The sequence below is a fragment of the Poeciliopsis prolifica genome, unplaced genomic scaffold, assembly GCF_027474105.1.
Source record: "Poeciliopsis prolifica strain line A6 unplaced genomic scaffold, Auburn_PproV2 SCAFFOLD248, whole genome shotgun sequence".
Taxonomy (NCBI): domain Eukaryota; kingdom Metazoa; phylum Chordata; class Actinopteri; order Cyprinodontiformes; family Poeciliidae; genus Poeciliopsis; species Poeciliopsis prolifica.
In genome coordinates, this window is record NW_026562623.1 from 64,420 (window position 1) to 80,226 (window position 15,807).

At 40.2% G+C, this 15,807-nt stretch overlaps 1 protein-coding gene across 5 annotated transcripts in view; it reads right to left on the reverse strand.

Moving 5' to 3' along the window:
• The window catches only part of LOC129357367 (MAM domain-containing glycosylphosphatidylinositol anchor protein 2-like), a 94,454-nt gene that overhangs the window by 64,370 nt on the left and 14,277 nt on the right, over positions 1-15,807 (reverse strand). For all 5 annotated transcript variants that reach the window (XM_055026662.1, XM_055026661.1, XM_055026660.1 and 2 more), the window contains exons 3-5: positions 14,006-14,180; positions 10,189-10,385; positions 3,104-3,236 (exon numbers count right to left, since the gene is read on the reverse strand). In XM_055026662.1, the coding sequence (XP_054882637.1) occupies positions 3,104-3,236; positions 10,189-10,385; positions 14,006-14,180 (505 nt within the window). The remainder of the gene's footprint in view (positions 1-3,103; positions 3,237-10,188; positions 10,386-14,005; positions 14,181-15,807) is intronic.

The window sequence follows — 15,807 nt, forward strand, 5'->3', positions numbered from 1 at the left end:
TTGTTGAGCTGGATGCTTCCGACTCGGGAGCAGGGCAGTATGTCACAAGTTTCCCCCAGTGATGATAAGGTACATCCCTGTGCCTACTTCTCCCATCGTTTTTCACCTGCTGAATCAATCAATCAATCAATCAAATTTTATTTGTATAGCACATTTCAGCAAGGCATTTCAAAGTGCTTTACATCATAAACACAAGAACACAAAATCATGCAACATATGCAATGAAACCACGATGTAGGTGACAGAGAGCTCTTGGCCATGAAGATGGCCTTTGAGTGGCGCCACTGGTTGGAAGGGGCCGAACACCCCATAGTGGTGATCATAAGAATCTGGCCTACCTCCAACAAGCTAAACGATTGAACCCAAGACAGTCCCACTGGTCACTTTTCTTCTCCGATTCAACTTCACCATTTCATATCGGCCAGGGTCCAAAAATACCAAACCTAGAGCCTCCACCAACCACTATCATACTACCCACGTGTGTTGTTGGTGCCCTTTCTTGGGAGATCAGGGAGGAGGTGATAGCGTCGCAATGATCTGAACCCGGTCCAGCTCAGACACCGTCCAACCAATTGTATGTCCCTTCTTCCATCAGAACTCGTCTCATTGATTGGGCCCATACGGCAAAATTTTCATGTCATGCTGGCGTTAGCCGCACTGTCTCGTTGATCAGGCGTAACTTTTGGTGGCCGTCCGTGCACATAGTCCATCACATATGGACTATGTGCGCGCCTGTTCCATTTGTGCTCGCAATGAGACCGGTAATCAGCCTCCCAGTGGGTTACTGCAACCTCTTCCAGTGCCCAAGCGTCCGTGGTCACATGTTGCTCTGGATTTTGTTACTGGGTTGCCTCCGTCTAAGGGTTACACCTTCATTTTGTCTATTGTTGATCGATTTTCCAAGGCATGTTACTTGGTTCTGTTACGTAAACTTCCTACAGCCATACAAACTGCCGTCCTCCTTACTAAACATGTTTTTCATCTGCATAGCATTCCTTCTGAGATTTTGTCTGAACGGGGCCCACAGATTGTTTTCAGAGTCTGGAAGGAGTTTGGAGTTGCCCTGAGGGCAAAGGTGACTCTCAGTTCTGGGTTTCACCCCCAGACTAATGGCCAGACCGAACGTCTGAACCAGGAGCTGGAGGCCACCCTTCACTGCCTCTGTTCTTCACACCCAACTACCTGGAGTTCGCACCTGCCATGGGTGGAGTATGCCCACAGTAGTCACACATTTGCTGCCACAGGTCTGTCACCTTTTGAGTCTTCCCTCGGTTATCAGCCTCCTCTGTTTCCTTCTGATGAACGACAGGCATCCGTCACCTCAGTCCAGCACCACCTCCGCCGCTGAAGGCACATCTGGGCGCAGACCACTGCAGTTCTAAACCAGACAGCGGAGGGGAATCAAAGGTGGGCAGACCGCAAGAGAACACCTGCACCCGCCTACTCACCTGGACAGGAGGTCTGGCTTTCCACCCGTGACATTACCCTTAAGTCTTCTAAACGTAAGCCATCTCCTCGTTTCATTGGACCTTTCAAGATAACTTCTGTGCTTTGTCCTTCTGCTGTTCGTCTCCAGCTACCTGTGTGACTAAAGATTCATCCGGTCTTTCATGTGTCCCTCATCAAACCTGTCCGTGCCAGTCCCCTTTGCCCTCCTTCCGAACCCCCGCCCACCCGAGAGATTGGTGGCCACCCGGCGTATGAAGTATCAGCGATTTTGGATGTTCGTCGTCGAGGTCGGGGGTTCCAATATCTGGTGGACTGGCGGGGTTATGGCCCTGAGGAACGTTCATGGGTTCCTCGTTCTTTTATTTTAGACCCTGACCTTATTAGGGACTTTGAGGATTCTCAGGGGTCGTCGTCTTCCCGACCGCCAGGAGGCGGTCTTTAAGGGGGCGAGGGGGTATTGTCAGGGTCCGTGAGAGTGAGAACGTATGTCATGAGTAAGAGTCACATCCTGTTCCTGCGAGGAGCTGGCGCAGGTGGAGCCCATCAGCGTCATCAGCGAGCTGGGGACAAAGGAGTGCCAGACCCTTCCTTCGGCGCTAGATGGTTAACGTCTCCGGTAGTCACTCTGGCCTTACCTGTTGTTCACAGTGTTGAAACTTTCTTTGAGCTTCCCTGAGTTCTCATGGTTTCTGTGTTTTGTCGCTACTAGGAACAGCTCGTTCTCTCGTTTGTGATACTCGCCTGCAAGAACCTGCCTGCTCGCTCCGCCGCTTCCGCTGTCTCCACGCCACTTCCATCCACCTCTGGTCCGCCGTCCTTCCTCCTCACACGAACCTCTGGAGCCATCAAAACACTTTCACTCTGACCCGACCCCGATGACCCTCTTCCACGCCAAGCCTACCAACCCACAGTAAGCCAGTTCTGATTACCTCGCCAGTCAACTTTCCAACCCATCCTTAACGCAGCTCTCATTTCAGACCATCCTGGTTGCGAACCCCCATTCTCTCCCTCTGAAGTCCCTAGATTATATTCTCTTTGTTCAATTGTAAATAAATTCTTTCATTTCCAAATTATGTGTGGTTTCTGCATGTGGGTCAGAAGACTCAACCCCAACATGACAGTAATGTCCCTTCCCCTTTAAATGGAAGGATTTTGCTAATTGTTTATTGTTCTTCTCTGAGGTGCACTTGAAGAACCACATTCAGGATCCACAAGGGCCCAGCATCTTGTGGTTATCAAAGCCAAGCTGTCAGGAGCAGACTTGGAGCTCTGCTCACCTGGTTTATCTTTTCTGTGCAGTCATGGGAGTTTGATTTATTTGCTTTTGACAATGCCAGCTGTGGGTAGGCAGCTTCACTATATTGCTAGATTTTATTTTATTTTTGCTTTATAAAGAGTTTAATTATTTTCTGTCCTTGTTTCTCTCTCTGTTGTTATAGATACATGATCACTGAGATAACTAAAATGCAGAATTTTATCAAAACATGAAATAAAAATCATTTTTAGTAGAACTAAGAATTTTTTATTGGAATTTAGAAAATCCAGAATCTTACTTTTTTAAAAGTTTGACCCCCTTATAGGAATATAATTTTTAAATAAAGACATGCACCTGCAGATAATGTTTAATTGTTCCAATTCCTGAGTGCTTTTATACCTGTCTTGTTGTTGAGAATGAAGTGGGTACTTCTGTCTCTAATGCCACAGGAATTCTTCACAGAAGCAAAACAGGTGTAGTCAGCATAGTCCTGCAGACGTAGATTTTTCAGCTTCAAGATCTTCGTCTGACCCTGACAAAAAAAAAATCACGCCAAAACATTATGTGAGACATTTTATTGAAAAATGTATTTTTTTCTCACGTTTGCCTCCTCACAAGTATTACAATCATACTTATGGAGAAATTTTTCTGCCATGATTCAAGAGCACACATTTACATTTTGAAAGCAGGACTTCATGTTTTTCCTCTCAAAACTTGCAATGCTTGTAGTCAAAATGTCTGCTCTCTTTCAAATATTCACAGTGCTTTCTCAAACCTTCTCCTTGCACTCAAAACTTGTCTTTGCTCTGATCAAATTGTTGCAACCTGCACCACTTTCTGGGTTTAAGGCGAAACAATGAGCTTAGCTTTCAGCTTCATGTTATGATAAATATCTCCCAGCAGGATGCAACTAATCACTAACAATTACGGATCTATCTATCTATCTATCTATCTATCTATCTATCTATCTATCTATCTATCTATCTATCTATCTATCTATCTATCTATCTATCTATCTATCTATCTATCTATCTATCTATCTATCTATCTATCTATCTATCTAAATGAACAAGGGCAAGAATCTCATCATTGGATAAATTTATTGTCCAACAGATTCAAATCCTACTATCTTCACGAACAAAGGATGTAATCCTATATTTTAATCAGAAAAATATGAATTGTATCCTTCTTGGTGATTTTACAATGAAATTACAAATGAATTTGATAGCATTCTTCACTCCACTTCCTTTTATCCTACCATAAATACTTACACTAAAGTAACACACATGCTCTCTGGGTATTGTTTATATATATTCATAACAATATTGTTATTATTGACAATAGTGTTTTTAATACATGTAATCCTGATTCTGCACATACAGTAATAATTTGATTCATAAATTATGTGAAGCTGTCAGTATAACTATTCCAGAAAGGACTGTCACTAGCAGAAAAATGAACAAAATCCCTGGCTTACAAAAAAAGGATAATAAATTCTATTAAGCATAAAAACAAACTGTGATCAGTAGGATTTAAAAACTTCCAGTAATCTTAATAAAAGCTGTACAAAAACAAATTGGCATAAATAATAAGGAAGACCAAGTGTAATGATTATACTAATCATATAAATTGTGCTCAGGGAAACTCCAAATAGACTTTGTTGATTATAAATGAAAGTTCTCAATAGGGGCCATAAACCACTGGTGCTTCCAGAATCTTAACTTGGGGATTTACATCAGCTTGCTGACAGATTAACAATTACTTTTTATGTATTGGTCAAAATCTTACAAACAAAACTTAATCATTCCTCGAGAGAATCTTACAAAAAATAATTTGTACTCCTTCTTATGAAGTCTACTGACAAAAGTTAACCAAAGAGAATCATTAAAACATTGAAAAGTTCTCACACAGAAAGAGTTGATGGGATTTGCAGTAAAATTCTGCTTGCAACTTCTAATTTCATAGTTAAACCTCTGACACACTGAACAGACCTATTCTTATTACATGGTATGATGCCAAAAATGGCTAGCATTTCAAAAATGATTCCAATTTACAAATCCAGAAATGGAAATGATATTAACAATTAACTTCTGTTCTTCTAATTTTGTTCTCCAAAGAGTTATCCACAGCAAATTACTGAAATACCTGGATAAAGATCTGATTCTTTCCAATTTCTGGTATGGTTTCAAGAAAAGAAAAAAAGGCTCCACCTGTTTGGCTATTTTGGACCATATTGAAATTTTTTTATTGATGCTCGAGAACGGGGAGATTATGGCGTCGGCATTTTCTTGGACCTTTCTAAGGCTTTCGACACAGTATGTTTGAAAACTGCCAAAGTAATTCCAATTTACAAATCCGGAAATATACACCATTTCACCAACTATAAACCTATCTCTTTGCTACCACAATTTTCCAAAATATTAGAAAATTATTTTATAGACTAAAATTTTTTCTATAAAATATTCCAGTCTATTAATCAGTAAAACTCTCTACAACACTGGCTATATCAGACACCATAGAAAACATTACATCTGCAATTGGTAATAAAAAGATTGTTGATGGATTGTTCTTTGACTTAAAAAAAGCATTTGACACAATAAATCACAATTTACTAATAAATAATAAGAAAGTGAAGGATTTCGGGGGAATGTGTTGAATTGGGTAAAAGGTTAGAGAGAAATAGCATGGGAAGCCACATATGCAATATAACAAAAGAAAATGGGGTATTTTTATATTGAATAAAGCCAAGCAATTGGTTAAACACAAAGCACTACATATTCTGTACTGCTCTTACTAGAACTTACTGATTTGGTGAACATACAAACGGTGTGTCTTATATAATGAACAGTTAACAGAAAATATTCAAAATTTGTTTTCAAAAGAAGAATTGTATAACCTCAGAGGAAAGTACAAATTCAAAGTTTGTAAGATCAGAACCACAAGAATGTTTTGCATTTCAGTCTGTGGTGTGAAACTATAAAACAGTTTGACTGTGGAATTAAAACAATGTCCAAACATTAAACAATTCAAACTTTTTTTTTTGAGAAAATGGTTTTCAATAAATATGACAAACTGCCTTGATGCATTATGTTATTGTTACATTATTGTTGGCAATCAGCATCAACAATATTCTGTAGTTAATACTATTATTAGAGCTATTATTAATATATCAATGAGAGTACTGCATTAATCAAGAATCAGGAAGTAAAATGAAGGTGAACTTGTGAAATACATATAAATAAGATGAGATCATTTTGTGATGTTACTGGAGAAGGGCTGGGGCTTAATACGTTTCTACTTCAACCCACTCCTTTGAACGTTTGTATTATTGCATTGTTGTAATTTTATTGTGACTTGGTACATTCAACAAAGTAAATAAAATAAAAAGTATATAAATTACTGAACAAGCTACACCCCTCAGGGATTAGATGAACTGCTCATAATTGGTTTAAATGTTACCTTTTTGGTAGACATCATTATGTAGCTATTAATCACCAAAAATTGGGGACATCAAACATGGAGTTCATTTGGTACCGTTATGATTCCTCATTCAAATGAAAAGTTTACTTTGGAAACTTTTCTAAAATCTAATCAAGTCCTCTCAACATCAGAAAAACTAATTTTATCTTGTTCAAATACATTTTTATCATCAACTAATCATACAAATATTAAAATTGTAAATGAAAAAATAATGAACTGCAAGGTTCCTGGGGGTTTTCATAGATGAGTCCTTAAATTTTAAACATCACATAGAATATCTACTAACAAAGTTGTCCAAGTATGTTGGCCTGTTTTTTTTAAATTAAGGTTTTATCTTCCTTTATCCACGCTTTTAACTATGTAAAAACTCTTGTTGAGCCACATACTAATTATTGCTGTATTGTGTGGTGCAACACTTACATTAGTTATATCAGAAAACTTGAAAGCTTTCAAAAGAAGATAATAAGAGGTGTGTCATTAGTTTAGTTAATTTCAGCTGTATTCACCCATCCTGGAGTGTGCATGTCGCTCCATCCTATCTCAGGGGGAACTTGTGTCATTTTGGACCAGTCAACAGTGGACCCCTGTCGCAATGTACAAACCAAGTGGGGACCTTTATTTTCTTTAATAGGTTTGACATGGGCTGATGTAAATTTGTCTGTAAAAATTAGATCTGTAAATTATTTTTTAATGTTTGTTCTGACTACTGTGCTGCAGGTCACTTCACTATTGGAATGTCAGTTCCAATAGCATTTCAACTTTCCATGCTGAGAAACATTTCTGACAAATGTTGGGATCTGAAGTTTATGTCAACTAAAATAGTTCACCTTAAGTTGTTTTGATCCAGCTTACCACACACACACACACACACACAAATATATATATATATATATATATTATATATATATATATATATATATATATATATATTCCCATATATATGGGAAAGGGAGGCGTCCCACAACAGCAATGCACAGTGGCTGATCTCTCTACAAGAGGACCACAGCAACCTCCCTGAGCAAGCCCCGGTAACCATCACTGTGACAGATGTTCAAGAAAGAGTCTCAGGTATGAAAAACTGGACAGCACCAGGGCCTGACATGATCCATGCCTACTGGCTAAAGAAACTCACTGCTCTCCATGAGCGACTGGCAGGCCAAATGAACCAGCTGCTGCAAAGTGGGACTCACCCTGAATGGTTAACTGAAGGGCGAACAATCCTAATCCAGAAGGATCCATCAAAGGGTCCAGTCCCACCCAACTACCGACCAATAACCTGCCTCTCCACAACCTGGAAGCTCATGTCAGGCATCATAGCGGCCAAGATAAGCAAACACATGGATAAACACATGAGCACAGCACAGAAGGGTATCGGTGTAAATAGTAGAGGAGCCAAACACCAACTCCTCGTAGACCGCACAGTTGTCCGAGACTGCAAAACCCAACACACCAACCTGTGCATGGCTTGGATTGATTACAAGAAAGCCTATGACTCAATGCCGCATACTTGGATCATTGAATGCCTAGAGATGTATAACATCAACAGGATTCTGAGAGCCTTCATTGCAAACTCGATGAAGCTGTGGAAAACCACCCTTGAAGCCAACTGCAAACCACTTGCACAAGTGTCCATCAAATGTGGCATATACCAAGGAGATGCTCTGTCCCTGCTACTGTTCTGCATAGGCCTGAACCCCCTCAGCCAAATTATCAACAAGACTGGATACGGATACCGACTCAAAAATGGGGCCAACATCAGTCACCTCCTCTACATGGATGACATGAAGCTGTATGCCAAGAGTGAGCGAGACATCGACTCACTGATCCACACCACCAGGATCTACAGCACTGACATTGGGATGTCATTCGGACTAGAGAAGTGTGGTCGGCTGATCACAAAGAGGGGGAAGGTGCTCCGCACAGAAGGAGTCTCACTCCCACAAGGAACAATAGCAGACATAGAGGACAGTTACAAGTGCCTAGGTATACCACAAGCAAATGGCAACCTCGATGAGGCCACAAGGAAAGGAGCCACAGCTAAATACCTCCAACGAATAAGGCAAGTCCTGAGAAGCCAGCTCAATGGCAAGAACAAAATCCGTGCGATAAACAGCTATGGCCTGCCAGTAATCAGATTCCCTGCTGGAATAATTAGCTGGCCAAAGGAGGAGATAAAAGCCACAGATATTAAGACTAGAAAGCTACTAACCATGCATGGAGGGTTCCATCCCAAATCCAGCACCCTGAGACTGTACACGAGCCGCAAGGACGGAGGCAGAGGACTAGTGAGTGCGAGAACCACTGTCCAGGACGAAACAACTAAGATCCATAAATACATTAGGGACAAAGCCTCAACAGACAATGTGCTCAGTGAATGTCTCAGACAACAGGGAACGGAGGTTGAGGTGCCAGAGATACCATCATGGGAGGGCAAGCCCCTACATGGGATGTACCACCAGCAAATAACCCATTGGTAAATCCTACCAATGGCTGGAAAAAGCTGGACTCAAGGACAGCACAGAGGCCCTCATACTGGCCGCCCAGGAACAGGCCCTAAACACCAGAGCAATAGAGGTCCAGATCTACCACACCAGACAATACCCAAGGTGTAGGGCCTCCTTGCACAAGCAAGGAGGCCCCTGAGACAGTCCAGCACATCACAGCAGGGTGCAAGATACTGGCAGGGAAAGCGTACATGGAGCGACATAACCAAGTGGCAGGCATAGTGTACAGAAACATCTGTGCAGAATATGGACTGGAAACCCCGAGATCAAAGTGGGAAACACCCCCAAAGGTGGTGGAGAATGCCAGAGCTAAAATCCTGTGGGACGTCCAGATCCAGACAGACAAAATGGTAATGGCGAACCAACCAGACATTGTCGTAGTGGATAAACATCAGAGGAAAGCCGTTGTGGTAGATGTAGCAATACCAAGCGACTGCAACATCAGGAAAAAGGAGAAACTGGAGAAATACCAGGGCCTCAGGGAGGAACTGGAGAGGGCCTGGAAGGTGAAGACCACAGTGGTGCCTGTGGTCATTGGGGCCCTCGGGGCAGTAACCCCCAAACTGGAGCAGTGGCTACAACAGATCCCAGGAACAACATCAGACATCTCAGTCCAGAAATGTGCAGCAGTCCTTGGCACAGCCAAGATACTGCAGGACCCTCAAGCTCCCAGGCCTCTGGTAGAGGGCAACTGTGCGGTCTATGAGGAGTTGGTGTTTGGCTCCTCTGGTATTTACACCGATACCCTTCTGTGCCGTGCTCATGTGTTTATCCATGTGTTTGCTTATCTTGGCCGCTATGATGCCTGACATGAGCTTCCAGGTTGTGGAGAGGCAGGTTATTGGTCGGTAGTTGGGTGGGACTGGACCCTTTGATGGATCCTTCTGGATTAGGATTGTCCGCCCTTCAGTTAACCATTCAGGGTGAGTCCCACTTTGTAGCAGCTGGTTCATTTGGGCTGCCAGTCGCTCATGGAGAGCAGTGAGTTTCTTTAGCCAGTAGGCATGGATCATGTCAGGCCCTGGTGCTGTCCAGTTTTTCATGCCTGAGAGTCTTTCTTGAACATCTGTCACAGTGATGGTTACCGGGGCTTGCTCAGGGAGGTTGCTGTGGTCCTCTCGTAGAGAGATCAGCCACTGTGCATTGCTGTTGTGGGACGCCTCCCTTTCCCATGTGCCTTTCCAGTATTGTTCAGTCTCCAGCCTTGGTGGGTCTGCTCTGTTGTTATTACCCTGCCATTGAGAGTACACCTTAGCTGGTTGAGTGGAGAAGAGCCGGTTAATCCTTCTGGATTCATTCTCCCTTGTGTATCTCTTTAGGCGGCTGGCCAAGGCTTGGAGCCTCTGTTTGGCAGTTTCAAGTGCTTCAGGTATGGGCATCTGGCTGTACTTATATATATATATATATATATATATATATATATATATATATATATATATATATATATATATAATATATATTGGCTTAGAGATCAGACGATATGTAATCTTGGCTCCTTACCTGTGTGAAAAATGGCTTGTATATCTCCACTCCTGAGTCAGAGCCCTCTGCCAGCACCTCTTTGTCTCTTGTCCAGGTGTAGTGGACAGGAGGGTTCGAGTTGGCAGCACAACGAAGAAAGACGGTACGTTCAAAGTAGAACTGTTCCTTTGCTTCGTCATCACTCTGATGCACAGTGATAACTGGTTTATCCAAGTCTGAGGGGACAGGATGTTGGATAAAGAGTTGTGGTAAATAGTTAAAGATGAAGAGAGAAGACTATTTTTGAGGCGCTTACCAAGGTCAAATACACACATATGCTTCGACACACATTACACTCTCATACTTTCACACAAAGGCCTTTGTATTTGTAACAGATACAGAAACTGAATCGTCTCCTCACTCCCATCTCCAAGCAAATAGAGATTTAAGTGATGCAGGACATCAGATGACCACTGGGCGTGTTTTTAGATCATAACCAACGAATCTTCCCATTTTTATTATTATTATGTATAGACTTGGGGCCCCTTGGTTTCACTTCTAGTCTGTGATAGTAAGCGTCTCTTTTTTTAGCGCTAAAAAAGAATAAAAAACGTAAAGTCTGATTACTTTGTGTTGGCTGATTCGTTGCTCGTGTGCTTGCACGTTTTTGGTCTATCGGGTTTAGAATACATGATGGTTTTTCACAATACTATCAAAGAAAAATTTATTTTTCATTTGTTTCAGTTAATCAGCAACTGAATGATTTGAGCTTTTATTGTTTTCACAAATCAATTATGGTCAACAAACTGGCTTTTTGACAAAGAAAATTTACAAAAAACTAATGTCAAAGACTGATTTCTACAAATTAAGAAAAACATAGTTATTTAGCATCAAATAAGCAATTATGTTAAAAAAAATACCCTCTTTAAATTCCATCCATCCATTTTCTATTCATCCTTATCCCTCGTGGGGTTGGGAGTTGCTGGTGCCTATCTCCAGCTGCATTCTTTAAATTCACAAATCTAATTCAACAGGTCAAGTCATTGTACAAATGAGTGCACAATGAAACAAACAAACTTGCCATCACCTCGAGATCTCAGGTGACCTCCAGTACAGACACCAGTATAGTCTCAGTGTACTGGAGATCACCTGAGATCAGTGAATATGTCTGGAGTGATTGTATATAAGGCTCCGTTATCAGGGTTAGGGTGAGGTTCACTCACTGGTTAATCCATATTGCTAACTACTATTATTGCATGAACACAAAAGTACCCTTAAAGCAGTTTAAGGTATCCGTAAAGTATCAGTTAGAAATAGATACCAAAATATCTAATGCACAAAACATTTGCTGGGATTCAGTTGAATCCATCATCAAGAAATGGGAGGACTATTTCTTGATCAGGATGACCTAAACTGAGTAACTATGCAAGAAAGAGACTAGTGAGAGAACCATCTTTTTTTATCTGGATCTAATTGGACAATTTGGAAGGGTCTCTTGCAGAGCGGGTTCGCTTTCACTGGTATTTACACAAGCTCTCAGTGAAGGCTCATTTCATCCAATGTACACATCGCCAAACTGCTGAACTTTCAGAAATCAGCATTCACCCTTTTCATTGGATTTATGCTTTTTTGTTTTAGAGTCCTTTGGCTTTTAGCGTTCCCTGGTTTATGTAAACTTTGTTCAGAATGTTTTTACAAATTATGGCAGAGGACAGTGACTGGAGTGATCTAATGTCAGCTGAAAGAAGGGTATCAAATTTATAACAAAGGTTTATGAACTGGTTCTTGAACATTATTGACAACAATGTAGGAACTGTAGGAAGACTGAAAAACAGAAAAATACAGATCTGGTCAGAGAACTAAACACCCAGTTTTATCACTGGTTATCAGCTGAGGTTCGGATGACTTTGAATCCCTTCGATTTGATGGTGTTGGAAAAGTTAAAGAACATTATTCCAGATCAGATTGTCACATATGCTAATGAACAAAAAGTAAAAACTGCTGCTAAATCTGCACTCTTAGTAAATGAGTATGTTCTAACCCATGAAGCTGCGAGGGATTATAATTTGAAATGTGGCCATAGCTTTAAAGAATCCTATCATGACCGGTTCTCTGGGAAGACAAGATTGGAACCTACATAGAAATCTAAAGCACATTCATTTTTCCAGTGTCCCTTCTGGCAACAATAGCTACACAGGTTGTAACTAATGTTGCCAGAAGGGACACTGGAAAAAGTGTCCTCTGAATATAGAAACTAAATGATATGTGGACTATGTGATAGGCTGCATTAGAACCAGGATTGTGAGAGGCATTTTGTTTATTTCTGTCTGTATTTTATTTTGGCCTGAAGGGTAGGGTACTACTACTACTACTGTTGTCATACTTTGCAGAATGGTCAAGCTGTTTGTCTAAACTGCTAAAATTTCAATAAAGATATTTTGAAAAAAATAAATAAATCCATTTTAGAAACATAATTAAACTAGTGACTGTGAATGACCCTAAAAAATAAACAGAACTAGAAACACTAAGAAGAACCAGACAGATCTAACCAAAATAAGAAAGTAACATAAATAATAATAGACCCAAAACAATTCAACAGTCTGAGATCCCAATAAAAAACTCTGTATTGTGAGTGGTCAGGGTCCCAGTCTGAAACTACCTGCAAGAGTTCTCATTGAACTCTTGCCCTCTAAAATGGGCAGGTTTCTTTATTACATAATATCTTAGTAAGTAATTCAAAAGAACCACGACATGATATCTCAGAAGCCCGGAAGAGTGATCAGAAACATATAGTTTAGCTCAAACACAAACTAAAACACAACTGTAAACTACTACCATACAAATAGCTAACATGATGGTTCAGTATCCAATCAGGTTGCCCCGTTTTACCTCTAATATCCCTTCTACATATTCTAAATGCAAGCATTAAAAATAATCTTTACTGCACTGCATGTGAGATGACGCTAAAAAACTAGCTGTTTTTTAGAAGGAAGTGTTATAATTTTTATCAATTAATTGGAGAAGAGGTGTCTCTTGACCCAAAAATGTGTTTATTTATTGATATATTTGAGGCAATTCAGCCCATCTAACAGCTCACGGCCTCTAGAAAACTTTTCTCCATTTGTGGAAAACTGAAACAATATGCACCATGTCACAATGGAATGTGTTTGTATTTGACCTGGGAGAAGATAAGATACACAACAAGAAAACAGGAAGACACATTTTGGAAGATCTGGAGGATCTGCAGACAATTTTTGTAGAAAACAGTGTTGAAATAAATGGCTGGAGGAATGATGGTGTATGAAAAATTAACTCCCCAAACCCTCTTTCCTTGCTTTTTATTATCATTATTTGTATTTATTTGTTTTACTAAAATTATAATTACTATTAATTATTCTATTCATTTATTAGTATTATATTTATTTTGGTATTTGTAGTTTAATGACTAGACATGTTACTTCATGATATCCATGTGGGGTTAGAAATGATCATTATCAACTGTTCCCTGAGTATTTTATTTATTTGTTTTAGTTTTAATTAAGCTTGTTTCTGCATATGTCTTATGTTTGTGAACAAAGAACAAAATGCTTCAATAAATGCTTAGGAAAAAACTAAAAAAATCAGTTTTCACTTTGACCAAATTTTGATTGTAAAACAAAATAAAAGCCACTGTTTCTTGATTATAATTGATTCTAAGATCAATATAAATGTTAGATGTCCAGGGGATTTTTATAGGCATTGTATGCTGCTCAGTAATCCAAAGTCTTAAAAATATTTTGACTAAAAAGTTTGTTTGAAAGTAAACATTGCATTTATTCACAATGCAAGATGGGCCTTTTTTGGTTTGAGTGCTTACAGTAGACATCCACTCGTATGGAGCGTATGGCCGGGAATCCCAGTCCGTTCTCAGCCTTGCAGTAGTAGCGTCCTCCCTGCTGGCGACTGATGTTCTCAATTTTTAGAGTTTCACCTTTCAGTGACAACTTTCCTTGATTATCCGAGGCGCCACCTGATGTCTTAGTCCAACGCATCTGCAGAACATAACAGAGAGTGACCTCACACACACACAGACACACACTTTGGGTCCTCCAGGTCCAGCATCCTGCATGTTTTTGTTCTCTCCCTGGTTTAACGTACCTGGATCAAATGATGGCTCATTAGAAGGCCTAAGAACACTGACCTGCTGAAAAGGTTGTTGGTTAAATCTTTGGATGTAAATATCCATACAGATCAGGCTGTGTCCAGTTTGAGGGAAAGACGCGGCAGCGTGCAAGGTACCAGCTGTGTGATTGGTCTGTGCTGCCGCCTTTAAATGCATAAACTCTAAACTTGTATATATTATAAACCTAACCTCAAGGAATAAATCTGCTCTGCCAGTGAAATTCTCAGAGCATTAATTTACCAGCAAGTCTTTAACTGTATTTATTCCTCTCTTCATCCACAATATGATCTGTGGGATCTGGTGACATTTCCTCCTTATTTCCCAAAGTTATGAGGGCAAGTTATGAATTATTTGCCTGCCTGAAATCATTTGTTCCCTCTCCATATCATGGGAGTTAATTCTTTTTTCACAAACTCTTTAACTTTTATGCTTCCTCAGAACAGATTATTTTCCCCTCCATAAATAATATCCACCCATATATATGAGGGGTATATAGTTCGCCCCCCATTAACAGTGACTACTAATGAGCAACAGTTTCCAAAATCACATGATTTGTTTTTGATGATGAGAAGAATAAACACAGTCAAAAACTTAATGGTAAATGAATTTGTTACCATGTCATAAAGGGGGAATGGATTATTTCATGCAGCTAAAATATTTGGTTCCCCCTAATAACTTTGGCAAATAAAGAGCAAATGTTACCACAATCACAGGATTTGTTGTTGATGATGAGAGGAATAAATACAGTTGCAGAGTTTGTGAAACAATTAACTAGAAATTTCCTTTATCCAGTAATTTGTTGTATATTTTTTATCAGAAAGGGATTTTACAGAAAGCCTACACTCTCATCTTTTCAGGAAGTCTAATCTTCATGCGCTGCTATCAGCCAGATCCTCTCCTCTTACATCAGCAAGGAAAAATTATAATTACACACAATGTGTTGGAAAACTGTGTTGGTGACTTACTTGCTTGAGTGACAATAGTAGGAAAAAGACCGATTTTCTTTCCTCCAACACAAAACAGTGTAAGAAGACCTCCACACAAGACCTCGTTTATTTATTTTACAATTTTTTCAGCAGCCAACTAAACTGAAAGTTACAACCTGGACCTGATGATCATATGAGTTGTTTACTGAGAAATGGATCAGAAGTGCTGTGAAAATGAACGGATCCTCTCTGGCTGCAGTGCGCGCTCCGACGCAAGAGGGCAGAATTTTGCACAAGCCCAGGGGGCGTCTGGAGTCTGACTCCTCTCTCCCACATCCCCTTTACCCGTCCCGTTCCTGTTGGATTACTGTCAAATAAAGGCAACTAGTGCCAAACAAACTCTTCAAAAAAGAAAAGCTATGCAGCGAGATGTCTGACTATTTTATCCATCCAACTGATCACCATCACCCTGCCTATTGAAGCTTCTAACCTGGCAGCTTCATACTCATAAAAATACTAATTAACAACGTCTGGGAACAAAGTTCAAGCTTCATTCTGAGCTTTTGATAG